Raw genomic sequence first — 25,737 nt, 5'->3', positions numbered from 1 at the left:
AAGATGAACTCATATCTCTTGAACCATAACACCTGTTACAAAACTGAAAGAGGTTTGTGTAGACAAGGTCATGTTTGAGAAAAACCTCTCTCAAAGTTTGGAAATTCATTTCCATTGGCTTGGAATCTGTGCCACAAAATAATATCTAAAACAAGAAATCATTAAATATTTAAATCTATAAAAATAGGATGTAAATATCTAGTCAAATATTACAATTCATGACACCTATGAATAAAGTAAAAGAGGTTTTTGTTATATGGCTCGTGGTTGATAAAACCTCCTTGTATTTTTCAAAATTAGTTTCCCTCTCTTGTAAAATGGCTCCGCACTACAATGACTAAAATAGTAAAACAAATGCAAAATTTGTTTTGTTTTAATGTAGGCTTCAAATATCACTGCATATCTCCCACATAGTAACACCTGTGCATAAATTGAAGGAAATTTTTGTTATTTGTTATGTGATTGGCAAAAACCTCTTTCATTTTTGTAAAATTCATGTCCATTACTTCAGAAACTGATTTTGTAGTAAACTTGTCCCTGTGTGTAGCAAATGACCTCAAAACATGCATAACCAAGAATCAAGCATTCATTTCGATCAAATCTTCTAATCCGGGAGCCGGTTTTGGGAGTGTGATATACCGTTGGACATATTTTTCCAAGCTGCTTCTGATGAACATGCTTATGACATGTTTTGCACTGAAGATCATGTGCAAAATATCTCTGAAAACCAGACATAGTAAGAGCCCATTTTGATCCGTGGTGACAAGCTGTGAAGACTGGAACTAACATTCGCCTTATTAGGGATGGCATCTCCTTGGAGGTGTCAAGAACACCATAGATCAAGTGCCTCATCCATTGGGAAATATGGTCACAAACAGCTGCAAACCTGAACAACTTATACCAACCAAAAAAAACACACATACTGCAACCTGTACATTAGGAAACTAAAACCAATGCTGAAAACTAAAATGTTGCTTTGGGCAGCTTGTTTATGTACAACCCTACCCTACTTTGTTGCAAATCACTAGATCAAGTGATGTTGTAATGCCAAATTAACCAATCAAGCAATTGTGGCAACGATGATGCTAGGGAGTGCTTGAACCAGGACAGAATTGTTAATGTTGATAGCCATACATGTAAAAAATGAGTTTGGTTGTGTAAAAGACAATTTGGTTTATCATTCAAACTAAGAAAATACTCCATATATGCAACAACAGGATCATAGAAATTAGGCTCTGTTTGCTGCCCCAACTCCTCAATACATGCTTCCAACTGCAAAATATTAATGCAAACATCTAAGGGCAGCCTTACCTTTCCTTCCTTCTACTAGAAAATGTCCCCAAAGAATGAGACTTGACAGTCCAAATCTTGGCATTGTATTTGGGTCTACAATTTAGTTAGATCTTCTTCAATTTTGATGGAAAACTCTTGCAAAAAATTGAGCTTAACTTCATGGCTACATCGACAAGACTTCAAATAAGAAGAAAGAGATGAAGCAAAGTTCTCATCTACCTCATCATCCATGCACATATCTTTCCATTCTATAAATCCTTGAATATAGTCTACCTCTATTTCAAATTCTTCCTCTTTCTCCATCCACGATTCAAGAAAGATATGCCAAAAATCAACAAATGACTTAATTGGTCTGATAGGAAAACTTCTTATCCATTGTCTACATTTCCCTTGAAACGAATCATAGACAATCTGATAAAAATATCCTCTTTTTTTACTCTAAGATATTCTATAAATGTTTTGAAATTTTCTACTTGTTCAAGAGTCAAAGTCAGATCTTCCCCATTGAATTTAGGGCCATTCCTAAAAAAAATATGCATGTTTCGGTAATTGATTAGGAAAACCAAGAATATGAGAAAAATTGATACATGAATACCTTGAACAAATAGAAACAACATCTAAGTCCTTCATTTAGCCAGTGCAGCCACCATCAATACTTTGAAACTCAGGATTTCAAACAATGGAGTCGTGAAGGTAGATGATTTCAGCCTTCATATGTGTCTAACTATTGTCCACCATCAGCAATGAGATCTGTAACTTGAACGATCTTTCCTGAAGAGTATCTGTCACCTCTTCCCTGGCAAAAACGCCAATATGTTAGCACTCAAAATGAATCTCAAGGCTGAGAAGAGGCCATTCTGAGGTAACCACAGACCAAGCTTTTGATCTAGCATCTAGCCCTACCAAACCAGAGAGGGCTCTCTCTTTGCCAACTAAAGGTGGCTGAAATAAATGAATCTTAGGCTAGCTATGAAGTAGGGGAATTTGATTGAAAGTTGAGGGTCAAAAACAACAAGAGAAGGGACCATTGGGCTATGGAATCAAGGCTAGTTTTTGCTGGCAAACTTGGGGCAAAGTAAGCACAATTTTCAGCCATATTAAAGATATAATGAGAGAAGAAAAGAGGAAAAGACCGCTGCCCTATAGGCATCAATCATGGGATGGATCTACAATGGAAAATTTAGAAGAAAGAGAAGCATAGGGTTACTCAATAGAACATCTAACAGAGGATGGATTCTGAAAAGATAACCACTACATTAAACAACATAATCATTGTGAAAGGAGCACCGTGCATGTATGGATTCCTAACACTTCCCTTAGAGAATGTTGTAACGAAATTAGCAAAAAAACAAAGCATGGAAATGAAATTATAAGAAAAACATGTTGCACATTAAACACTGTGATGGATCCAAAATTAAAGGGCAGAAACTGCTCCATTAAAAATAATATTCCGAAAAAGCTTTACACGGTCCAAAGTAGCTTTTGTCTACTGAAAAATTCAAGCCCTTTACACTCTGAAAATCATAAAATATATAAAATTTTCTCATCCCTATACTAAGGGAGTTGAGCTCAACCATCTCCCTAAAGATAGAAACAGTTACATTAAATTTGGACCGAATTTCTGAAAATAGGGGCCAAATATGAACTCGTATCTCTTGAACCATAACACCTATTACAAAATTGAAAGAGGTTTTTGTAGAAAAGGTCATTTTTTAGAAACACCTCTCTCAAATTTTGGAATTTCGTTTCCATTTGCTTGGAATATGTGCCACAAAATAATCTCTAAAACAGGAAATCATTAAATATTTAAATCTGTAAAAATAAGCTGTAAAGATCTAGTCAAATATTCCAATTCATGACACATGTGAATAAAGTGAAAGATTTTTTTGTTATATGGCTCGTGGTTGACAAAAACCTCATTGGGTGTCTCAAAATTACTTTCCATCTATTGTAAAATGGCACCGCACGACAGTGACTAAAACAGTAAAACAAATGCAAAATTTGTTTTGTTTTAATGTAGGCTTCAAATATCACTGCATATCTCCCACAAAGTAACAACTGTGCATAAAATGAAGGAGGTTTTTCTTATTTCGTATGTGATTGACAAAAACCTCTTTCACTTTTGTAAAATTCATGTCCATTACTTCAGAAACTGATTTTGTAGTAAACTTGTCCCTGTGTGCAGCAAATGACCTCAAAACATGCATAACCAAGAATCAATCATTCATTTAGATCATATCTTCTGATCCAGGAATTGGTTTTAGGCATGCAATATACCGTTGGAAATATATTCCCGAGATGCTTCTGATGAACATACGTAGGATATGATTTGCATTGAAACTCATGTGTAAAACATCTCTGAAAACTAGACATAGTAAGAGCCCATTTTGATTCCTGGTGACAGGCTACGAAGATTGGAACTAACAGTGTAATAGTCTCAAGGTTGGGAGGAAAAGAAACCAGAGGCAAGTTTTGGTTGTGGACTGACAAAGAAAAGAATCTAGGAAACAATGGTTCAGATAAATGGAAGAAATCTTATGTTTAATTGCTAGACATTTATTGTGTATTGTTATGATTTATGCATACTAAATGTTCATACAAGTTAAGAGACTATCTAGATAATTTTTTGTGATATCATAAGATGATTATAATAGACATTACATGCAGAGGTAAGTAAATCATCAGTATGGTTAAGGACCAAGACTATATCCAGTATACCGTAATCCTTTCCTAGAAATACTGAAAAAGATTGAGGACATTATTAATTATCGGTAGAAAAAATGAGTGAAGTACCATCTAAAACATTAAATGCCTCATTAACAAAGATTTCCATACATATGATAGTGGTAATAAAGAAATGCAAGCTTACTGACAGAAATGGCCAAGGCGATAGATTAAACCCCTATATGCAAATAAGTATAAACCAAAACGAAAAAGGGAAAGGCCAAGTACAGGTGCTACCAAAGCCTAAGATATCCAAGGGAATACTCAGGTACCCTTTTCCCTTACCTCGAATTCAAATGAATAGCGAGATTTTTAATAAAGGAAATGAACTTATACAAATTGCAAACATAATCTAAAATAATTATAAAAAAGCGATAATGTGTATAGGAGAATAAATGAACTAGTGTTTAAGAACCAGAAGGAATTCTTGACAGAAGACTCCGAGGAATCCTCTATCTTCAAAAACTAACTATTGCAAAAACGCGTAGTTAGAATAGAAACTTGCAACAAGAGTATGAATCCATATACACAACAGTTTAAGCTAAATAAAGTTAACCCACATAGAGGTACAATGGTGAGAACGTTGCCTCTCGTATAAATATAGAAGTAAACCGAATGAAATAAATAAAATTGATTTGCATTAAACAAGAATATATAGCAATATCAGGTCGAGCAGGAAGGCCAGGGTTCGGATGCCCCAAACCCTCGACATAATCTTTCAAGACCAAATCACCTATTTACAGGCTGACATAAACAATTCATATCAAAACTACTTAAAAGACCAGAGGCTGCATAAACCCCTTTTAATTATAGATTCTCAATGGCAGAGAACATCTAAAAGAAAATCTGAGCAGTCATAGTAAGTCGTTCATACAATATTAAACATTGGGTTGAAACCGAGATACCCAGAGGTTTCCGTGAACCGAAATTTGAATGAGGGTTCCATCCAGCCTTCACCATGACACTACAGAACTCTGCCATTCCAACAGGAAGACAAGGATTAGAGCCCTTAGCCAAAGAATAAGACTAACAAAAAACCAAAATGGAGGAAATGCCATCCGGAAAGCATTATACCTAGGTTAGGCTAGAGAGAGGATACTTTCCGCAGTTGAAGGCAGCACCATGAAACCCGAACCTTGATAGAGGAAAGAACCAATCGTTAGATACTGTATACCAAATAGAGAAATAAGCATAGAACTATGAATCCAACTCTCAAAACTTGAAAAAAACCCATTACCTACTTAAGGATGTTAAACTCTGTAGCAAGCGGTAGAGCCACAAATTGCTAGAAGGAAAAGAGAAGGAGATTAATCTTTACACCAACCGGGGCCACAACTCACAAGGAAGGAATGAGAAGGATAATACACCTAACCGAAGGCATAGAACCCTGAGGATTCACCATATCCGTCTGATCCATGAAATGTCCCAAGGTTGTTGATTCTGGAGGGAATCCCAAGCCATAGTCGGAGCAGTACCGCAATAAAAGCACCAACGACGAAGCACTGTCACCTAGGCCGAGAACCCACAGCCAATTAATGTGATATTCAGATCGCAAGGATGGGTGTGTAATTATTGATCAGAATATTGGACATTCACCAAGAGCGAATATGTAAACAGTATAAGGTTCATAATTCAAACATCTATTCGATAGGACAAGTGTTGCTAAGTAAAATCAAATGGAGCTATGTAATGACATGTGGGAATGGTCTAAGAACGACCTCTCTAGGTTGTAACCCTACCCCAAGTCAATTATGTTATATAATTTAAACGTCGATCACAATATAATTTGTATAAAATCAATTACATAATGAGAATAATTATTAACGAAGGGTTGCAATGTTTACATTTCATAAGTGTGAAGTTAAACCGTATGGGTATTGTGGTGAGTAGTAAATAAGTTTTTTTTTTAGCTACTAGATGTGTGATAGATTTTATGGCAACTTACTTTGAGAAACACTCCCCGAGGTAGGGAGTTTTGGTGTATTACATGAGCTATTTTGGCTTACAGGTAAGGGGTTGTGGTGCATAACATGAGTTCTATTTGGCTTATGTGTTAGATCATAAGGGTATATATTTTTCCAAAATCGTAGAGGACTTGCTCCTCGCTTCATCCCTTGTTTGAAATATGCGATTTTGTTTGAATTTATATTATTAATGCTAAAAACTATGTGGAATTCGCAAACTCTTCTGTGGCTCTAATATGAAAGTTTAGGGGTTCATTGTGTTTAAGAAAAACATCAACACGAGAGAACCATTGCACTCAATCAAGGATCCATATCTGCATCCACCAACCATCCATTTCCAAATTACTATATGAAAGTTTAGGGGCTCATTGTGCTTTAAAAAAACATCAACACGAGAGAACCATTGCACTCAATCAAGGATCCATATCTACATCCACCAACCATCCATTTCCAAATTACTAGGCTGGAGTTCAATTTACATTTAATGCCATGTTATTTCTCTCACTCAAATTGTAACATATCATGCATGTCTCCATCTATGTTCTTTCTCCATATCTTATTGCTTTATGACATTCCTTTGCAACATTTGGTGCAATTGCTAGTAGTAAAATTTCTATTGGTTCTCTATAATCTCTACACAATTTTTGCAATTTTTAAGGTAAAATGTTTTTATTCTATAAACTTTTATTAAATCATTTTCATAAAAATTGAACATTCACCAATTATTTTGTTTTGAAAAAGCATGAAAATTAGCCCAGCTACCAATATTAGCCCCTAAAATTTCAACTTTGTTAGAATACCTTAGCTTAGTAATATAGCATGCTAAAAAGACACAATTCATATTCATATGACACATGTTCTTATGGTAACTTTTTTTTCATTATTCAATTTAGTTAAAATACCAAAAGAGACACGACTACATTTGAGAGAAATTTCAACATTTATTTTGTGACTACTATGAAAAATATTATAGAATATAATTAAATTAAAATTCTTGAAGTAGCATTCCAAATGAACACACCTATCAACTAATTTTTTTTATTTTCTTTTTATAAATTGAAATTAAAATCATCCATTTAATAATATTGTAAAACAATTAAAATATTTATTTATTATAAAATTTGGTTAATGTGATCTTTTTGGATTTTTTTCTTCCATTATAATCTAATTTTGAAAAAAAAAATTATTTATTATTAAATTTAGTTAATGTAATTTTTTTTTGGGTTTTTCCTATATTATAATCTAACTTTGAAATTTTAAAATCAGAAAAAACTTCTTAAATATTAATTTACATGCAACCAAAAAATGATTTTAATAAGTTAAATTCATTGAAATCACAATTTTTTAAATCACAAATTTTTTATACACATGCATTAATAAAAACTTTAAAAAAATCAATTACCAAATATATATGACTATATATTTTTAGTCATATTTTGATAGATTAAATGTATTTCAAATATACTTATATAAAAATTTACAAAAAAAAATTAAAAGAATTCGTCCCATTTACTTATTTAAAAATGTAATTAACTTTTCTTTTTATAAATTTTAATTCAAACCAATTATTTAATAATATTTTATATTAGGTATGGTATATTTTATTTCATCATCATTTAAATTTATTTTTAATTAAGTTAAATTAACACTATTTTGAAGAGATATATAGAAATCCAATAAAAGTGATTTTATTTATAAAAAAATTAGTTAATTAATTTTGATTTTGATTTACAAAAATTTGTTGATTTAATAATATTTTAAAACAATAAAATTATTATTATTTATTAAAAAATATTATATATCTTTTCCCAATATATATATTTTTAGGGTGGAAGTTTATGTGGGAAGAACAATTTTGATTTTCTATTTTCCCAATTTATTATATTTTAATATTTTTTGAATAAGAAATTTGAACTTCTTGGTGGGGACTAATTCTTGAGACTAGCCATAAATATGTAGAAAATCATACATAAGACCACCCATAACTTGGTAGGAAATAAATTTCGAGACCAACTTTTAATGCCCACCCATATTACTTCTAATTATTTTATTTAATAAAATTTATAGAAATGAAAAAATTTAGTATTTAAATTATTGTAATAATAAATTAAAATATAACAATCGAGTCCCTTGCCATCGAAAGAAAGAGCTGATCGAACAAGAAGCTACTGTAATAATTTATTGTATACCTCAAGAGTATAAATATGAAAGTAAAAATAATGAAATTGACATTTTATATCTTATAAACATTTCAAACCTCGCACTTCTGAACTTTTTACCTGAAAAACATACTTATATTACGACATCATGATATTTTTCATGGAACGAAATATGGATTTACCCTCCCCAAAAGTAAATTAAGATAACATAATACTTTGTAAACATAAATATTTTCAAAATGCCATAGCATGGTACGTTTCCATACAAAGCCCAAAGTCTGAAAGGTTTTTTAAACCCTATGTGAAATCACTCAGACAAGCACACGCAGCGCCGTGGCGGCCGCAGATGACAAATGCTTCATGATGGAAGCAAATATAAACAAACCAAAACAAAAAGCACGGCGATCAAGGAACTCAGCGATTCTTCTTGGTAGAAGCTCGCTTCTTCTTCGCCACTCCGAGTTTCATCATGGTAGAAACACGCATGCTCTCGAAGACCACGGCGCAACTTCTCTCTGGCCTGATCGCGCTGGAATCCTCCGACTTTTTGAGATCGAATCGCCTTGGCGGCACTGAAGAATGAAGGGCTGAGGATTCCAAGCCACCAGAGGTTAGCGGAAACAGATTCAAGAGCAGAGGAGGCCCATTTACATGTCTCTGAAAAGTAACTCCATACTTTTGATCTTCCGCTATGTTAGTTGCAGGCATACCAATACTCAGGTCCAGACTATTGAAATTCTGGCCCTCATCCATTTCTTTCGTGAGTGTTTCCTGCACTGGGAATGACCCTTCTTGCTGGCTGTTGTCCCAATACCAACAGCAATGTACAGACACAGCGCTTTTTTGCAATTCTGATCGTCTTTCATAATTGAAAAATGAAGGAACGATAAGGAACTGTAGGAAACCGATGGAAAGCAGAAGCCAGTATGCAGGAAAGGATGTGATAAGGAACTATAGGAGACCAATGCAAAGCAAAAGGCAACGTGTAAGACAGGCTGGGTGAAGAGGGATAAGACAAGTAATTGGAACGATCGCCTTGCAAGTTGCGTTTGCTCTATATATTAAATAGAGAAAACATTAAAATAATCGAAAATTTATAATGATGCTGATATATATTATTTATATGGTAGAATAAGAAGGAGATTTATTTTTTTCTTAGAAGTAATATTTAATGTTAATTATAAATCAAATATTTTAATAATTAGCATAATATAAGAAAATAAAATAAAATATGTATTTAATATTAATTATAAATACAATATTTTAATATATTTAAAATAAAATATAAATATTTTTACTATTATATATATATAATTAAAAAAATGATGGTACTCTCAAAAATTAGTTTATTATGGAAGAGATGTAATTTTTTGTCCTATCATATTAAATATTTTGATTAAATTAAATTATATAAAAATAAAATAAAATGAAAAACAATAATAATTATTAATAAGGTGTTTTGGTCAAACTATATAAAAATAAAAATCTTAATACTTATTATTATTATATGCAAAAAAGATTTGCTAAGATGGATCTAGACTAGTTTTATAAAAAATAATATATTTCAATATCAAGAAGATTTAAAATTTCTATAACATTTCATATAGAATTGATTAATAACAATTAAAAAATTATTAAGAACAAAATATCTTTTCTAGATTATAGTCAAATTCATTCTAATTTTCAAAATATTTCTCACATTACCAACTTTCTTGGTGATTTTTCTCTCACTTCTCCTCAAGCATAAAAATAATATGATAAAGAAATTGGAATAATGTTTTACTTTTTTAAGGTCTCATAAATCATATTGGGGTTAGTGGACTTTAATCCATCATCATCAATTTCAATATTTATTAATAATAAAATATTTTAATTTACATTTTAAATATAATATTATTTTATTAGTATTCCAATTATATAATTAATTAATTAATAAAAAACATTTAAATGTAACTTTAAAAAATAATTATTAATTTAAATAAATAATTTTCAATACACATCTCAAAATTTCTTTTAATATTTTTAGATTTTATATCAAACATATATATATATATATAAATAAATAATTTAAATATTTATAGTATAAAGAAGATGGGATTTTCAAAAAAAAAAATTAGTAATTATTATACTTCAAAAAAATAGTTTGAAATTTATATTTAATATTAATTACAAATAAAATATTCTAATATATATTTCAAATAAAATAAAAATATATATATTTTTTTCATTTATAAAAAAAAATTACACATTAATTTTTTTTTTCTATTTTATAATTTTTTTTTTCTATTTGAATATAAAAAAGGTTTAAAATTTCTATAAAATTCTACATAGAATTGTGTCATAACCTGGCTTGCAACATTAAAGAAAATAAAAATTACTTAACACTATTTACTCACATATGTTTACCCTTACTAGACAATGATAATTATAATTTAACTCTATGAATAAACCAACAAGGGTTTTTAACTCAACTAGATAATACAACATTGCAGTACTGTCATAAGTCAAAGGTTTCGGTCACAAATTATTAGTCTACTATGATGTTGTTATTCCGTATATGGAGGACAATCCCTTATCCGTCTTGGATTAAATGACCCATCCCTCTAGCTCAGATTCTAGCACTCGCCTCGAGCTTAGCGCACCTTTGATATGCTCGGCATTACACAACCTGCCATATGGTGTTAATGCGCACAGCTAAATTGCCAGTGTTTCTTGGATCCTTCATTTCATTTACGGTGGAGATTGCTCGACCTTAATCCAACGGCTCTCAGTAATTTGGATGGTTTTACTATCCTCCCGGTCAGGTTTCTCAATTCATTTTTCTCCTTCCTCCTTAGCGCTCGACTCTACTCCCCTGCGATGATGGATGGCTTGCTCTGAAAACTGGTCACATGATGCAGCTAGTTCAAAAATCATTTTACAGAGGCTCAGGTGAGGAGGTTCACATCTGCCATAGTTCCTTTTTACTTTTCTCACGAAGTATGTTCAGGGTTTGCTATACTAATTTTCTGAACTGTTTGCCATTTGCAGGTTTGGAATATGGACGGGGCCATGCCTTCGAGGTGCCTTTCAAAAGGTTTCACCCTCATCCACACAGGGCTCGAGTTTTTATTGGCTACTAGGTAAGCTCGAATGGCTTTCGCTCTGTCTTTTACTTCGAGGGTCGAGTCCCTACTGCCTGAGGGTGTATCGTTCCATAGTATTGTCAAGTTTGAAGCTCTAGTCATATGGAACCACCGACATTAAGTTGTGCACAGAGCTCCTGGTTAATCCCATGTTGGGTTATTTACTTTTGGACAATATGTAAATTATTTAGGTGTATGCAAGGTTTTAGAGCAGCTGAGACCACTCCCACTGTTGGGTTATAATGGATAAGGCAAGTCCAGTGTTCGGCTTGCATGGGGTTTCTATAGTCGTTTAATTTCCTTAGTGTCTTGCTACACAGCTTTAAAAACTATGGTTTTTGTATATTTTTCAAGGATTCTCTCAGTTAAACTTGTAATATCGTTCTAAAATTCTATAAATGCAAAAGCTCGATTTTCCTTTTATTGTACAACAATTCCTTGTTGATGGTGGAAACGCTTATGAATTTCTTCGGAAAAGCTATTATTCTTTCTGTGTGTGGTTCTGTTTAAAACTAACTATTCGCACTATGCGAATGCCCTTTACTTCTTACCTTATCGTTATTTCGTTACAAGCTATTTGTCTGACGAGAATTATGTTTTCTTTTTAAATAAAATTGTAGATATGTTCATGGGAACACGGGAGCCTTCGGGCTCGAATCCTAACCCCTCAGGGTATATATTTTGTTGCTATTTAGTCTCGCAAGGGCTTAGCTGGATTAATATAATTACTGTTTTCTCGCTTCGGCTTAACATTCACAAGTTTTTGGCCATCTCTGGCTACGGCCTTGGAAATTTACCCAAGTCTCATTTAGGGTTTTGGATCCTAAATTTAATTTCCAATGGCTACATGTGCACTATACTTTCTACATATTTAATCTTTCTTTTTTAATTGCCCTTTTCTGTTTTTGGTATGTTGAATATATATGAGGAATTTCCTTTTTCTTGTCTCTGAGTTTTGCCTGAGGTTTGGGGCATATTTGCACAAATTGTTAGTTTGCTTAACATTCACCATAATTTAGAGGCAATACTATTTCTACTCTATAGATTAAGTTAAGAATGCATTTAAATACACAGAATCGGCTAATTGAACGAAATACTATTTCCTTTAAATTATAAATGCATTTTAATACACAGATTCAACTACTCGAATGAATTACTGTTTCATCAAAATTAAGAATGCATTTAAACACACAGAATCAACTACGTGAATGAAATACTATTTCACTCAAAATTAATTAAGAAAATCACCCAGTTGTTTCCAAAAACTTCATGCGACTACTTATAGTTTTTCCTACTTCAGAATCTCAGGTCCGTCTGTTACAACCTATTTGCTTAGCTGTTCTTTTGCTATCTTTAAGACTACATTTTGTAAAATGTTCTTACAGTCTAGATTGTTCTAGGGTATCTCCAAAATTTTTAACTATCATGAAATAAAGCTTATTTCACATACTATAAAAAATCAAAACCCTATTGCTACCACTTTCCAAAGTAAATATCAGTGTGGGATCATGCTCCCTCTACGTCATTCAATATTGTCTAAGTAGTGTCGATAGTACTGCTTACCTGTTCTTCAGTGAACAATTTTTCAAGAGACATTATTCACCTTTCCATTGTTCTTGCTTATCATCCACCCATCCTTGAGATTCGTCTTCAAGACCAAATATCGAAGAACAATTTTTCAAGAGACATTATTCACCTTTCCATTGTTCTTGCTTATCATCCACCCATCCTTGAGATTCGTCTTCAAGACCAAATATCCCCCCAAGCCTGCTGCAAGACTACTGTCTTCAGCTAATTTTTGTTGCACGCTTTGTGCTAATGATATCTAGTCATCACCCGACTTAGCATTTTCCCCCTTTACCATCTGTCCCAACAGCATGGTTTTTCCTCCCCTCACCCCTTTTTCCTCTCGCTGTTTCAGTTAGGGGAGGTAGTTAGGGTATTCTTGGCAACTAACTTTTTTTTTACTTCCTACATGAGAAGTATTAAACCTATTTTCATTCAACCATTTCCTTGCTTCAGAAAATTAATAAAATATTATTCAACTAATCAGAGAATAACAATTTGGTCTAGTTTGTTTTCTTACGATGGTAATTAAAATATTTACAATTTCCTAGGGACATTAAATCTCCCCCCCCCCCCCCCCCCCCCGTGAAAGCAAACATTGTCCCAATGTTTTTTAGCCTCAAATAGTTGTGGATATGCTTCTTTCAAGAGTTATTCATCTTCCCAGGTGGCCTCCTCCGGCCCAAAGTGCTGCCATTGCACTTTAACTTGGGTGATGACTCACTTCCGTAGCATGACTTCTCTCTGTTCGAGTATATTCAGTAGCTTGACCAGGAATTCTCCTTCTGGTTCGACCTGAAACAACAAAATTTAAAGTCAGTTTTGCCTTCAACATCGTAATTAATTGCCCCACTTAGGATTTTATTTTACCTATATATCTTGTCAACTAACTATTTGCTTAGGATCATAAATGTATCTCTTTAGGACTCACACATGGAAAACATTATGGACTTGAATATGGCTCGGTAGGGCAAGCTGATAAACTACTGGCACAACTCTTGCTAGAATTTGAAAAGGTCCACAAAACCGAGGTGCCATCTTGGTACACCGATTCCATTGTAACGTACTCCTTTTTGCTTGAATTCTTACATACACATGATCCCCCACTTGATATTCCTTAAAACTTCTCTTCTTGTCGGTGAAATTCTTTTGCCTATCTTGGGCTGCCTTCAAGTTGAATCGAACCTTCATGACCATTTCTTCCATTTCTTTTAACATTTCAGGCCCCAACATTATCTTATCCTCATGTCCCCCCGAACTAGAGGGTGTGCTACATTTCCGGCCATACAGAACCTCAAATGGGCTCAACTACAGAGAGGTATGATATCCATTGTTATACGCAAATTCGATCAGGTGCAAATAGTCTTCCCATTTACAGGGTTGTTGCATTACGTAAGACCACAAAATGTCCTCTACTACTTGATTCACCTGTTCAATTTGCTCGTCGGTTTGAGGATGGTAAGCCGTACTGAAATTTAATTGAGTCCCTAGCTCTTCAAAGAGTGTCTTCCAAAAGGTTGAATTAAATCTCACATCTCTGATAGAAATTATAGTTTTTGGTAGCCCATGCAATCTGAAAATGTTTTGCATAAAAATGTGGCCAATCTGTATAGCCTTATAAGTGGACTGGACTAGTATAAAATGAGCTGACTTGCTTAATTTGTCGACTACCACCATGATGGAATCATTGTTTCTTTTTGTCTTAGGTAATCACGCTATAAATTCCATAGAGATAGTTTCCCATTTCCACTCCCGAATTGGTAGTGGATTCAATAATCCTACAGGGTGCTGATGTTTTGCTTTAATTTGTTGACATTCTTGACAATGTGTTAGATATTCTGCTGCATCCTTCTTTATTCCAAGCCAATAGTACTATTTCTAGAGTGCAGTAATCAGATTTTCATACCCTGGGTGTCTAGCATAAGGTCTTTTGTGAAATTCATCTAAACTCAAGTTTTTAATGTCCTTTTGGTTGGGCACATACACCCTGTTTTTATATTTCAGCGTGCCAATAGCATCCACAGTGTACCCTTGTTGATTTTCTTTATTGTTTGGAATCTGAACCCTTTATCTTATTTACTAATATTTCAAATCTTGTTCAGCTGCCGCTTTTATCATGTCGTCGAATGTAGTTTGCACCCCGCTTTCGTATAGACAATGTGCCTTCCAACTTAAAGCGTCTGCTACCTGGTTCTCCTTTCCTTTTAAATGCTTAATCTCAAAATCAAAACCGCTTAATAAGTCTACCCACCATGCCTGTCTGGCATTTAAGGTAGGCTGACTGAAATAATTAGTCAGGCTATGATGATCTGTCATTAACAGAAATTTCCTCCCCATTAGGTAGTGGCGCCACATTTTTAAGGCATGAATAACGGCTGTCAGCTCCAAATCATACACAGAATATTTCTGCTCATGTTCCTTTAACTTTCTAGACTCGTAGGTGATTACCTTACCCTCCTGCATCAATACTCCTCCTACTCCTTCCTTACTTGCATCTGTACACACCACGTAATCCTTAGCGGGATCTGCTATGCTTAGTATAGGTGCTGTGGTGAGCAGATGCTTGAGCTATTCAAAACTCTTTTGGCATTTTTTGGTCCATTTAAAAGTCTTCCCTCTCTTCTGCAGAGAGGTGATAGGGTAGGCTACTCTGGAAAATCCTTCCATGAATCGTCTATAATAACCGGCCAGCCCCATGAAAGATCTAATATCCGCTACATCCTTTGGAACTGGCCATTCCATTATGGTCTTAATCTTTTTGGGATCCACCGCAATCCCATCCTTAGTAATGATATGTCCTAAGTATTGAATTTATTCCTTAAGGAAATCACACTTGTTGTACTTGGCGTACAATTGATGTTCCTGGAGGGTTTGCATCACCAATCTAAGATGTTCCTTGTGCTCCTCCACATTTCAGGAATATATCAATATATCATCAATAAATATTAACACGAATTTATCTAAATACTGATGAAATATGCTATTCATCAAACACATAAAGGTCACAGGAGCATTGGTTAACCCAAAGGGTAATACCACAAACTCATAATGTCCATAGCGAGTCCTAAAAGCAGTTTTGGCAATATCTTCCTCTCTGATTCTGATATGGTGATATCTCGAACATAGATCAATTTTTGAAAACATAATCGCCGCTTTTACCTGGTCAAATAGTTCGTCAATCCGAGGTAAAAGGTACTTGTTCTTAACTATCAACTTATTTAACTATCGATAGTCCATGCACATTCGAAGGGTGCCATCCTTCTTTTTGACAAATAGCACAGGGGCTCCCCAAGGCGACACACTAGGGCGGATGTAATTCTTATCCAACAACTCCTGTAATTGCATTTTAAGCTCTGTCATTTCTAGTATACTGATACGATAAGGAGCTCAGGACACCGGTGCTGCTCCTAGCATCAAATCAATAGTGAAGTCTATATCTGTTTTAGGTGGCAACCTAGGTATCTCTTCTAGAAATACATCAGCATAGTCCTGAACAACAGGAATACTATCCAAGGTGGTTGTCTTCTCCTTAGAGTTGGCATAAGCAACCCGAATAGCATAAACCTGACACCCTTTTTGATACATTTTGCTAGCTGAGAAGCGGTTATTGGTCGAACCTGCACGGGCCTCGAAATGCCTTGCATCTCCTTCATTTTCCTAGCTCATCCTTATTATATACATATTTGGGCACATCAACCGCAAACTTATATGACGATGTATTAGGGCTCATCAACCCCTAAAAGAGTTGTTTCATACCCTAAAAGAACATAGTCATCTAAATACATCATTCCCCAAAACTTCCATTTGAGAAACCATCCAAAAATTGCCTAAATTGAACCATACTGACTGCTCCACTGGAAAAGTGTGATGCATACTGTTTAGGCCTTCTATAGGGTGTGATGGGTGAGGATGGACAATTTTCCGGGACAGATTGACAAATGGTTGCTCATGGAATCTTCTAGAAACTTCTCCTATGGCATTTGCCTCTCTGAATTCTCCCAAGGATGAATAAGGGATCTAAAACCATCTATTATCCCTTCTCTTGTGGAACCAATTGTACAAGTGGAATGACACTAATCAAACCCCATGGATGAATCACACCCTTGCAAACATCTATAAATGGATCTCCAATCCAAGAGATCAAAAGGCTGAAATGTTGTGAATTGCAAGGAAGTGTTGATAATTTGTAAGCAAGGAGAGAGCATTGTATTCTTGTTGGAGTGATCTTGCTATTCCATGAGATGAAGAAGGGTTGAAGCTAGGATGATGATGCTGGATCAGACAACTAGGTTGTAATTCTCCCTTCTATTAATAAAGCTCTTCAAGTTTTCTTCCATATGATTGTGCAATTGTGAATGTTATAATTTGTGAACGCTATCATTTGTTCATTATATATATGATTTTGTAATGTTTATGCTATCATGGATCACGATGCTTTGATGGTTCTTTGTTGCTGTACTTGTGCAAGTACTCTCCAAGCGTGTTAAGTACGGGGAGGAGTTGCAGGATCTATCAAAGGGGAGAGAGATCAAGCAAGGGATTAAGCGGAAGTTCCAGGTTGGTTCCATTATCTTTCTCTTATCTATTACACATAGAAGAAATCATTGAATTGCTTTAAACTGTTGTTTCTATGGTAGTTGTCAAACCTAGAGGGCTAGCATTCTTTAGGAATACTAGTTTTCCCAGAAACAAATTGGCAACTCCACTAGGGATCAAATAGATGGTTGTTTGTTGTTATTGTTTTTTTTTATGTTCAATTTAATAAACTATAGATAGAGTCTGAACTCATCCACGTAGCTTTCGAACTACTCTTTCTTTGCAATTGCATAGTAGATGAATGCTGCTTCAGTCAACCTCTGGTTTAGTTTATGAATTAAAATTTTGAATTGCAAGCACATCTATATGCCCTTTTGGTAGCTTATTAACCTCTCAAGACATTCCATCATACTTTGCTCAAAATTGTTCATCAAAACCCAACTTAATTCATTGAAAACAACTCCACATTTGAGCCAAAACCCATTTCAGTGACGCTCCTTGGACCATCGCACTGTCTTCCATTGTGTTCTAGTATGAATAGCACCTCCTGAGTGTAGAAAGGGTGATGCATCTCAATTTTTGTGAAGCCTAGGTGCGATGATTGACTGAACTATTTTTCCATCTAGAAATTGAGGGTTTTTTATCCTATTTTCCGTTTTGTTTCGTTGTTTTGTTGCAAATGAACAGTGCCTCTTTACTGAAGCTTACTTGCATCACTTAGATTAGCCTCAATTACATTAGGATTAGTGAATGTTTTTTGTGTATTTTTTCATCATTTACAATCCTTTGTCGAAAAGTTGTTTTAGTCGATTTGTCGCTTTGGTACAAAAAGTGTCGTAATTGTCATTTTTTGTTGAAAAAAGAAGTGTCGTAAATTCTTCCTTCCCTTGATAATCAATTGAACTTTTCTTGATGCATTTGACTTGATTTGTTTACATTAAAAGTGTCGAAAGAATTTTTATTCAAAATCGAAAGTGTCGTTTTGAGTCTTCCTTTCTCTCTTGAAGAAGAAATTATCGAAAATGTTATTTTGAGTGAAATATTTTAGATCTTTGTTGCATTTAGTTTTCCCTTTTTTGCATGTTTCACATTAAGGAGAGTGAAAACAAATACATTCATTTTCATTTAGTATTTTTTTTTTTGCGTGCGAAAATATGATTTAGGGAAATGCACTAGTGTGTGCTCTTTGCTTGAAAGCATTGTTATCTTCTTTCGCTAGTAGCTAGGATTTTCATTGCTCAAATAAAAAAAGATTGTTTATCATTGTAGATTGCATCTTAGGAATTTCAGATCATCATCACGTGGTGAACCATTGAAAGGCAAACTCTAAGCAAGATCAACTTTAAAATGAATTTCAATGAACCTAACAATGATTTGGAACTTAACGCAACATCTCTAGAGGTCTAGGCTAGGGACGTGTTCCGGTGCCATTAAAACTAGTAGCTATCATTTTCATTGAAAGTTGGGTCATTCCTCCTCCTTGATACGAAAAGTGCTATCACGGACTTGTGCTCCCCGTACCATCGCATATATATTGGGAGACCACAATAGGCTTAAATCCTTTATCCATAGGAAACTGGGTCTGTCGCCTTATTGATCGCAATGCACTGAACACAGCATTCGGGAAGATTGACTGTCATACATAAGTCCTTTATAATTTCTCTTTAATTTATCACCAAGGTGTATATTGCAATTTTGCGATTGGTTTGGTAATTCCTCTGTCTAGATTTTCCAGAGTAGTCACTTTCGTTCATTTTCGACTCTTTAAAAGAAAAGGTCCATCTAAGCACTTGTCCTTTCAGGCTCATTAAAAATCGAAGGAGACTAGAGTCATCTTTAGCTTTTTCTTGACTCTTAAAAACTGAAAAAGCAAAGTTGTGTCCAAAGTGTTGTTAAAATTAATTGACTACAAATAACATCCCTATTCCTTAGTTGATCTTACGTTGAGACATATGGCGACAAATCCATAGTCCACTAATCAAGGAATTCCTTTTGATGGGAATCCTAGTCCTTCTACTTACTTTGGAAATATTGGTGCTCCTTATATGGCTACAATGTCCCTTTTGGGACTTACCATTGGCCTGCCAGTATGGTTCTTTTCAACCTCTTTGATTCAAAATCTCAAGATTTCTTCACAATCGAGTATAGCTTCAACTGAACAAAATCAACCTCCAGTTGATCCTGAAGTTGACCCTTTGCCTTCTTCCTCATTTGTTTCTTCCTCCCCTTCTTCCTCTTCGCTGGGTGAAAATATTGATACCAGTAGCCAAGTGGCTAAGAAGAATAAGAAAGGGAAGGAGAAGAAGAAGAAGCCAATTTAGCAAGGGGGAAACCAAGAAACCATTGCTCTGAATGCAACATCTGATGAAAATCCGTCCATTAAGCCTCACAAAATCAAATATCCATGCATAATTTTTGCGGAAGACCATTTTCATCAAAATTGTCCTTACTTTCCTCGGATCTTAAAAGAATGGTCTTCCCGTTCACACCATCCCATGTCATCATCCTCTGGAGATCATGTTGGTAACACACCATCAACTAGTGATAGTAAAGTTCATGAACAGAAGGGAAAAGTCAAGCTTCCATGTAGGTTATGTGAAAGGAATCACCCCTTTCACCTTTGTCCCTTTTTGGATGAAGCCAAAAGAGTGTTGGATAACCATCCTGCTTCACCATGACAACTTCCATCTGGTTATAGGAAACTCTCCCTAAATACTTCACTAGTTGATGAACCAACTGACCAAAATCAATCGTCGGTCCAAACCACTGTCTCTGAAAGTAAATCCTATGAGTCTATACCCAACCAAAATCAACAAGTTGAGGTAATAGTTGACCCGATTTCACCTTTAGCTAATTGTACCTTTCCTGAAGAGAGTGAAAATGATACCACTCAAGTTCCTTGTGTTTCCTCAGATTCAAATGAGCTTGGATGCAGTCCACCTGTTCCATCAAGATAGGAGGAAAATCCTCCAATTCTCGTAACTCAAGGTGTTAATTCTCTCATTTCTACGGTACCCCCTGCAAGTAGTCTAGTCACTTCCTTTGATTGGAATCGACTGGTAGGATCCCGCCTTCCTTCTTATGTGGCTTTCCAGATCATAGTACAAGTTTGTAAAATTATTTTATCTAGCACTATTATAGACGAAGGTGCATCAATGACTATCCTTTCCTTAACTACTTGGCAAGTGCTCGGTTCACCACCGCTTGTGCCTGTTACACAGAATTTGTTGAGCTTTAACAAAGGAACCAATCGACTATTAGGGATCCTTCCTTAGTTACCTATCACCTTGGGAGGAAAAACCGTTTATCTAAATGTTATGGTAGTCCTAGGACCTTTAGATTACAATTTACTTCTTGGGGGCGACTATGTTTATGACATGGGAGAGATTGTTTCAACACTCTTTCGAGTAATTTGTTTCCCGCATGAAGGCAGGATTTTCACCGTTGACCAGCTTTCATTTCTTGGTCCAAATATGGCTCCTAGTTAACCATGTTCCTTAAATGGTCCTTTTTTACCAATGGTACCATCCCTGCCACAGGTTAATTATGTGGAAACCTGTTCCATACCTACATCAATTAACGATCAATTCAATGATGTTGTACATTATGTACTTGGGGCATTGGAACCAGATCTCTCCTTAATGACCACTTATGATTTGTGATTTAGGTTCGAGGCTAGTTCTTTATCTTGTGTCAACCTCGTTAAAAAATGAAACAAGGGTCCGAGGATGATTCCTTGTCTTGTGTCAACCTCGTTAAAAAATGAAACAAGGTCCCAAGTTCAAAGTCAATTCTTTCACTTGATCTCGTAAAAGAACCTTCATTCCATCCATTTGATAGCCATGAGTTGTCTACTTAGGTGGATGTAATGAAGCTTGGGGGGCATGCACCTAATTGTAAAGTTAAGTTTCCCTGTAGGTTATATGATTGGTCTATCACACCATTCATCTTTATCTATCTAAACGAAGCCAAATAGGTGTTGGATAACCGTCCTGCTTCACCGCAGTGACTTCCATTTGGTTACAGAAGATTCTCTTTTTCATCATGCTGGGGACATGTAAACCAATTCAAGCATACTTTTTCATTTCAAGCTTGTGTAAACATGAAACCAAATCCAAACATAGTTCCCCATGGTTCAAGCTTGTCTAAAAATGAACCCATTTTCAATTTTTAACCCTTGTGATTGCCATTTTGTCAGCCTTTTGAGCCTTAGTTGTTTTCATCTCATCACCACCATCTCTTTGGCTGACCATACGCTTTCACTTGGTTATTTTACCCACTTTGAGGAACAATTGCAATGAGTGGTCTTATTAGCCAGCCTCTTCACATCAATCAACATGTTTTGAGAAGTTCCAATGTCACCAGAACCAGTTGCTACCCTAGACACTACTCGTTCCTCAAAATAGAGTCCTCTTTAAACCCTTTTCAGAATCGTTAAACATGAAAAGATTGTCAAGCGCTTGTCCTTTCCAGCTCCTTAAAGTATTGGAAATGTCATCCCTCCTATATTATTTTATTCTTTTTCGGACCTGAGGGATTACTTTACAAAAAAGAACTTATGGAGTTTTCTTTTTGTCCCTTTTCAAACTCTCTAAACATGAAAAGGACCCAATTATCCTTGTCTAAACTCGTTAAAACAATAGCGACAAACTTTTCCATCTAGACGAGACCGAGTTTCACTATCGCCAGACTCATTAAAATATTAAATAGCAACAGGTTTTCCCGAAGGGCGAATTATAGAACAAGCATAATTTATCCTCCTCAAGCTTGAAAAAAATTAAGTGGTGCTGGCTAGCAATGACTGGGGAAAAATGGGAAAAAACTTGAAGAATTTATGGTAGCAAGTCGCTCTTGAACATGACACTTTCACTTCATCTCCATTATTGAGTTGGTTTGGGTTATTCTGTTCACCGGTCATCATACAATTGGTCTTTCATACCATCCATCTTTTAGGGTTAACACAACCAATTCATCTCAGTGTCACTGACATGTTTAAGAGAAGTCATCTAGTTGAGAAATTGCCATCTAATTAGTGTCTCATACACTGCAATACCTCCAACCTTCATTTTTTCATGACCGCCATTCCTGAACCTTGTGTCGTCAATTCATTTTCACCTCCAGAAATCATTTGCTTCGTTTCGTGTCGTAAATGTGGGATACATGAAGGCCCTCCTATGACGAGTCGCTTCTTGTCGACATCAACCTATTATCCAAGAAGATGACTTAGAAACAACCCTTTTAGTGCTTTGAAGCTTGCATACATCAATGGCAAGTTTCTCACTTCCGGCGACAGGTTGGCATAAATGGCCTTCGACCGAAAGATTTTGCGTGGTGTTCAACATCGGATCATATATTCACACCACGTGAATTGTATTGTAGTACCTTGAGGATCATTATCATTATTGGTGATTCCTCTCGCATTTATTAACAACTCACATCAGTGGCTGGTAATCAGGTGATGTCTTTCTATGTTCGACTTCAGAACATCTCTTCACATGGTTTGACTTATACATCGAACAAAGATTCAACGATTTTGAAGACCGCGGATCTAGTTTCATCCATCCAGGCTGCGATATATTCAGGGATATAAAAACATCAAATGTACAAAGGCTCTACATAGATGGTCATCCTAATCATGGATTGTGACTCTATATTTGTAGAATCACGAGTCTGTGTCTGCAGACAACTATTTGATCTATATACATGAAATGAAATTTATAAAGCTGAGCATGGGAATGCCTTCCTCAGCTAGATTATAAAAATCATATTATGATAATGTATTGTATTGTAACTAATGTAGGTCACCTTCTAGTTTGAAAGCATTTCACCTGACATGAATTTTTACGACCTCGTGCTTTAGGGGGCAACTGTTATAGACATATTTGGGCACATCAACCCCAAACATATATGTCAATGTATTAGGGCTCATTAACCCCTAAAGAGTTGTTTCATACCCTAAAAGAACATAGTCATTTGAATACATCATTCCCCAAAAGTTCCATTTGAGAAACCATCTAGAAATTGCCTGAATTGAACCATACTGACTACTCCACTGGCAAAGTGCGATGCATATTGAGTGGTACACTACCAGGGTGTGATTCATACTATTTAAGCCTTCTGTAGGGTGGGATGGCCGAGGATGGACAAATGTCTGGGACAGCTTAACAAATGGTTGCTCATGGAATCTTCTAGAAACTTCTCCTGTACCACTTACCTCTCTGAATTCGCCCCATCTGTTATCCCTTCCCTTATGGAACCAATTGTAACAAGTGGAATGACACTAATCAAACCCCATGGATGACTCACACCCTTGCAAACATCTATAAATGGATCTCCAATTTCCAAGAGATCAAAAGGCTGAAATGTTGTGAATTGAAAGGAAGTGCTCATAGTTTGTAAGTGAGGAGAGAGAATTGTATTCTTGTTGGAGTGATCTTGCTATTTCATGAGGTGAAGAAGGATTGAAGCTGGGAGGATGATGTTGGATCAGACAACTAGGTTGTAATTCTCCCTTCTATTAATAAAGCTCTTCAAGTTTTCTTCCAGATGATTGTGCAATTGTGAATGTTATCACTTGTGAATGCTATCATTTGTTCACTATATATATGATTCTGTAATGTTTATTTTGTAATATATCATGATGCTTTGACGGTTCTTTGTTGTTGTACTTGTGCAGGTACTCTCCAAGAATGTTAAGTACAGGGAGGAGTTGCAGGATCTATCAATGGGGAGAGAGATCAAGCAAGGGATTAAGTGGAAGTTCCAGGTTGGTTCCATTATCTTTCTCTTATCTGTTACACATAGAAGAAATCATTGAATTGCTTTAAAATGTTGTTTCTAGGGTAGCTGCCAAACCTAGAGAGCTAGCATTCTTTAGGAATACTAGTTTTCCAAGAAACAATCCTTGTAGCAGATTGTTTTTGTTTTACAGTTTATAATGGACCAGCGTTTTTATAATATCCAAGGGGAAGTATATTTCAGTCTGCCCTTAAAGTCTAACCTGCTATTTCCAGAGGGCAGTTGTTGACCTTGGCCAACACCTGCCTCTTTGCCACAGTTTCCAATTGTACTAGCCAAGGGTTTTTAAATTTAACTGACTATAATTTACAATGATCCACAACCTTAGGACTAACATAACTTAAGGTAGCACTAGGGTAAATTTAAACATATACGATTTGATTAAAAATCTTACATTCAAACTCCAACATAGTTGGCTGATAATCTGCCTGATGATCATCGAGAGCAGCATTAATTTTTTAATGCTCCGAGCCACATCGCCTACTATTGAAGCCTCATATATTTGTGAAACATGTTTGATGACTTTATGATGAGGACATTTTTTAACATAATGTGGCCCCCCACATCCCCAACATTGTACTGGGGGTCTTGCTGTTCCTTCCTTATCAAATCTACCAGATTGCTCGCTGAATTTCGTTTCAGCTGGTGGCTTAATTTGAAGCGGGTTTTTGGGCTGGTTTCTGTTGTTTTGTCCCTTCGAAAATCCTTTGCCAACACTGCTCTGATTTCCTTTATTGCCCATAGCCATTCTATTATTTTTCTTATCAGCCCATTTTCTGCCTGGTATTTCACCCTTCTGCTTGCTTTGCTGATAGCATATCCTTGCTTTTCGTATAACCTCATCCATTTTTTTTGGGTTATCGAATTCAATTCTCTCCCTCATTTCCACAGGTAAACTGCTAACAAAATGTTGTACCTTGGCCTTTTCCTCACGTATGTAAGGTACATAACGGAGCAAGGAGGTAAAACGGGTGATGAACTCATCCATGGTTTGTTGTCCAAGCCGCAAATCATGAAATTCCTTTGCCTTCTCATCATAAAACCGTTCCATCAGATATCTTTCCTTGAAAAATTTTTGGAACTTCTCCCAGGTTATACTTTGTTCACTTACCCCGCGGACAATCTTGACCTCTTCCCACCATAGAGTGGCCTTTCCTTGCAGTTGAAAGATAGCCAATCGAACCTTTAGATTGTGATCATACTCATATAATTGAAAGTATTTATTCATGTTAATTAACCAGGCTTCAACTACTTCTTTTATCTCTCCATCAAAGAGTGGCGGTTTAATTTTCTAGAATTCCCCTTGTAATTCCACTCGCTGCCTTTTTGATGTGGGGTGCTTTGAAGCATTGTCCGACTTCTCTTCCTGATGTTCTTCCCCTCCTCCTGTTCCTTCAAGTTTTGTATTGTAGCCCTGTTCCTCAGACATTCGGTCCCGCTTAGGGCTAGGAATCAACTAGTGCTGATTCTGCTTATCAGACAAGCTCTTCAAAATATTCTCTTATTCCATGGTTAGCCTTGCATTGTCCTCCCACAGGCGGGCCATCTTCTTCTTTAGTTCCTGAACTGCCT

General features: G+C 35.5%; 1 protein-coding gene and 1 long non-coding RNA gene across 2 annotated transcripts; one reads left to right on the top strand and one right to left on the bottom strand.

Annotated features, from left to right (window-relative positions):
* Positions 1-10,974: 10,974 nt before the first annotated feature.
* Positions 10,975-11,618, top strand: LOC149241842 (uncharacterized). The gene is made up of 2 exons (XR_016245658.1): positions 10,975-11,071; positions 11,171-11,618. It is a non-coding gene; the product is annotated as an uncharacterized LOC149241842 (long non-coding RNA).
* A 3,292-nt stretch (positions 11,619-14,910) lies between these two features.
* LOC149241841 (uncharacterized) lies at positions 14,911-25,393 on the bottom strand. Its single transcript, XM_089370672.1, has 2 exons — positions 24,781-25,393; positions 14,911-15,326 (listed from the first exon to the last, which is right to left on the bottom strand). Exons 1-2 carry the CDS (start codon positions 25,391-25,393, stop codon positions 14,911-14,913), a joined length of 1,029 nt encoding a protein of 342 aa, XP_089226798.1.
* Positions 25,394-25,737: the final 344 nt, after the last annotated feature.

Source organism: Pinus tabuliformis, chromosome 8, assembly GCF_031772625.1.
Source record: "Pinus tabuliformis cultivar Carrire ecotype Pingquan chromosome 8, CPIR1, whole genome shotgun sequence".
Classification (NCBI taxonomy): domain Eukaryota; kingdom Viridiplantae; phylum Streptophyta; class Pinopsida; order Pinales; family Pinaceae; genus Pinus; species Pinus tabuliformis.
Note: the sequence above shows the minus strand (reverse complement) of the source record. Positions and strands in the feature narration are given on the sequence as shown.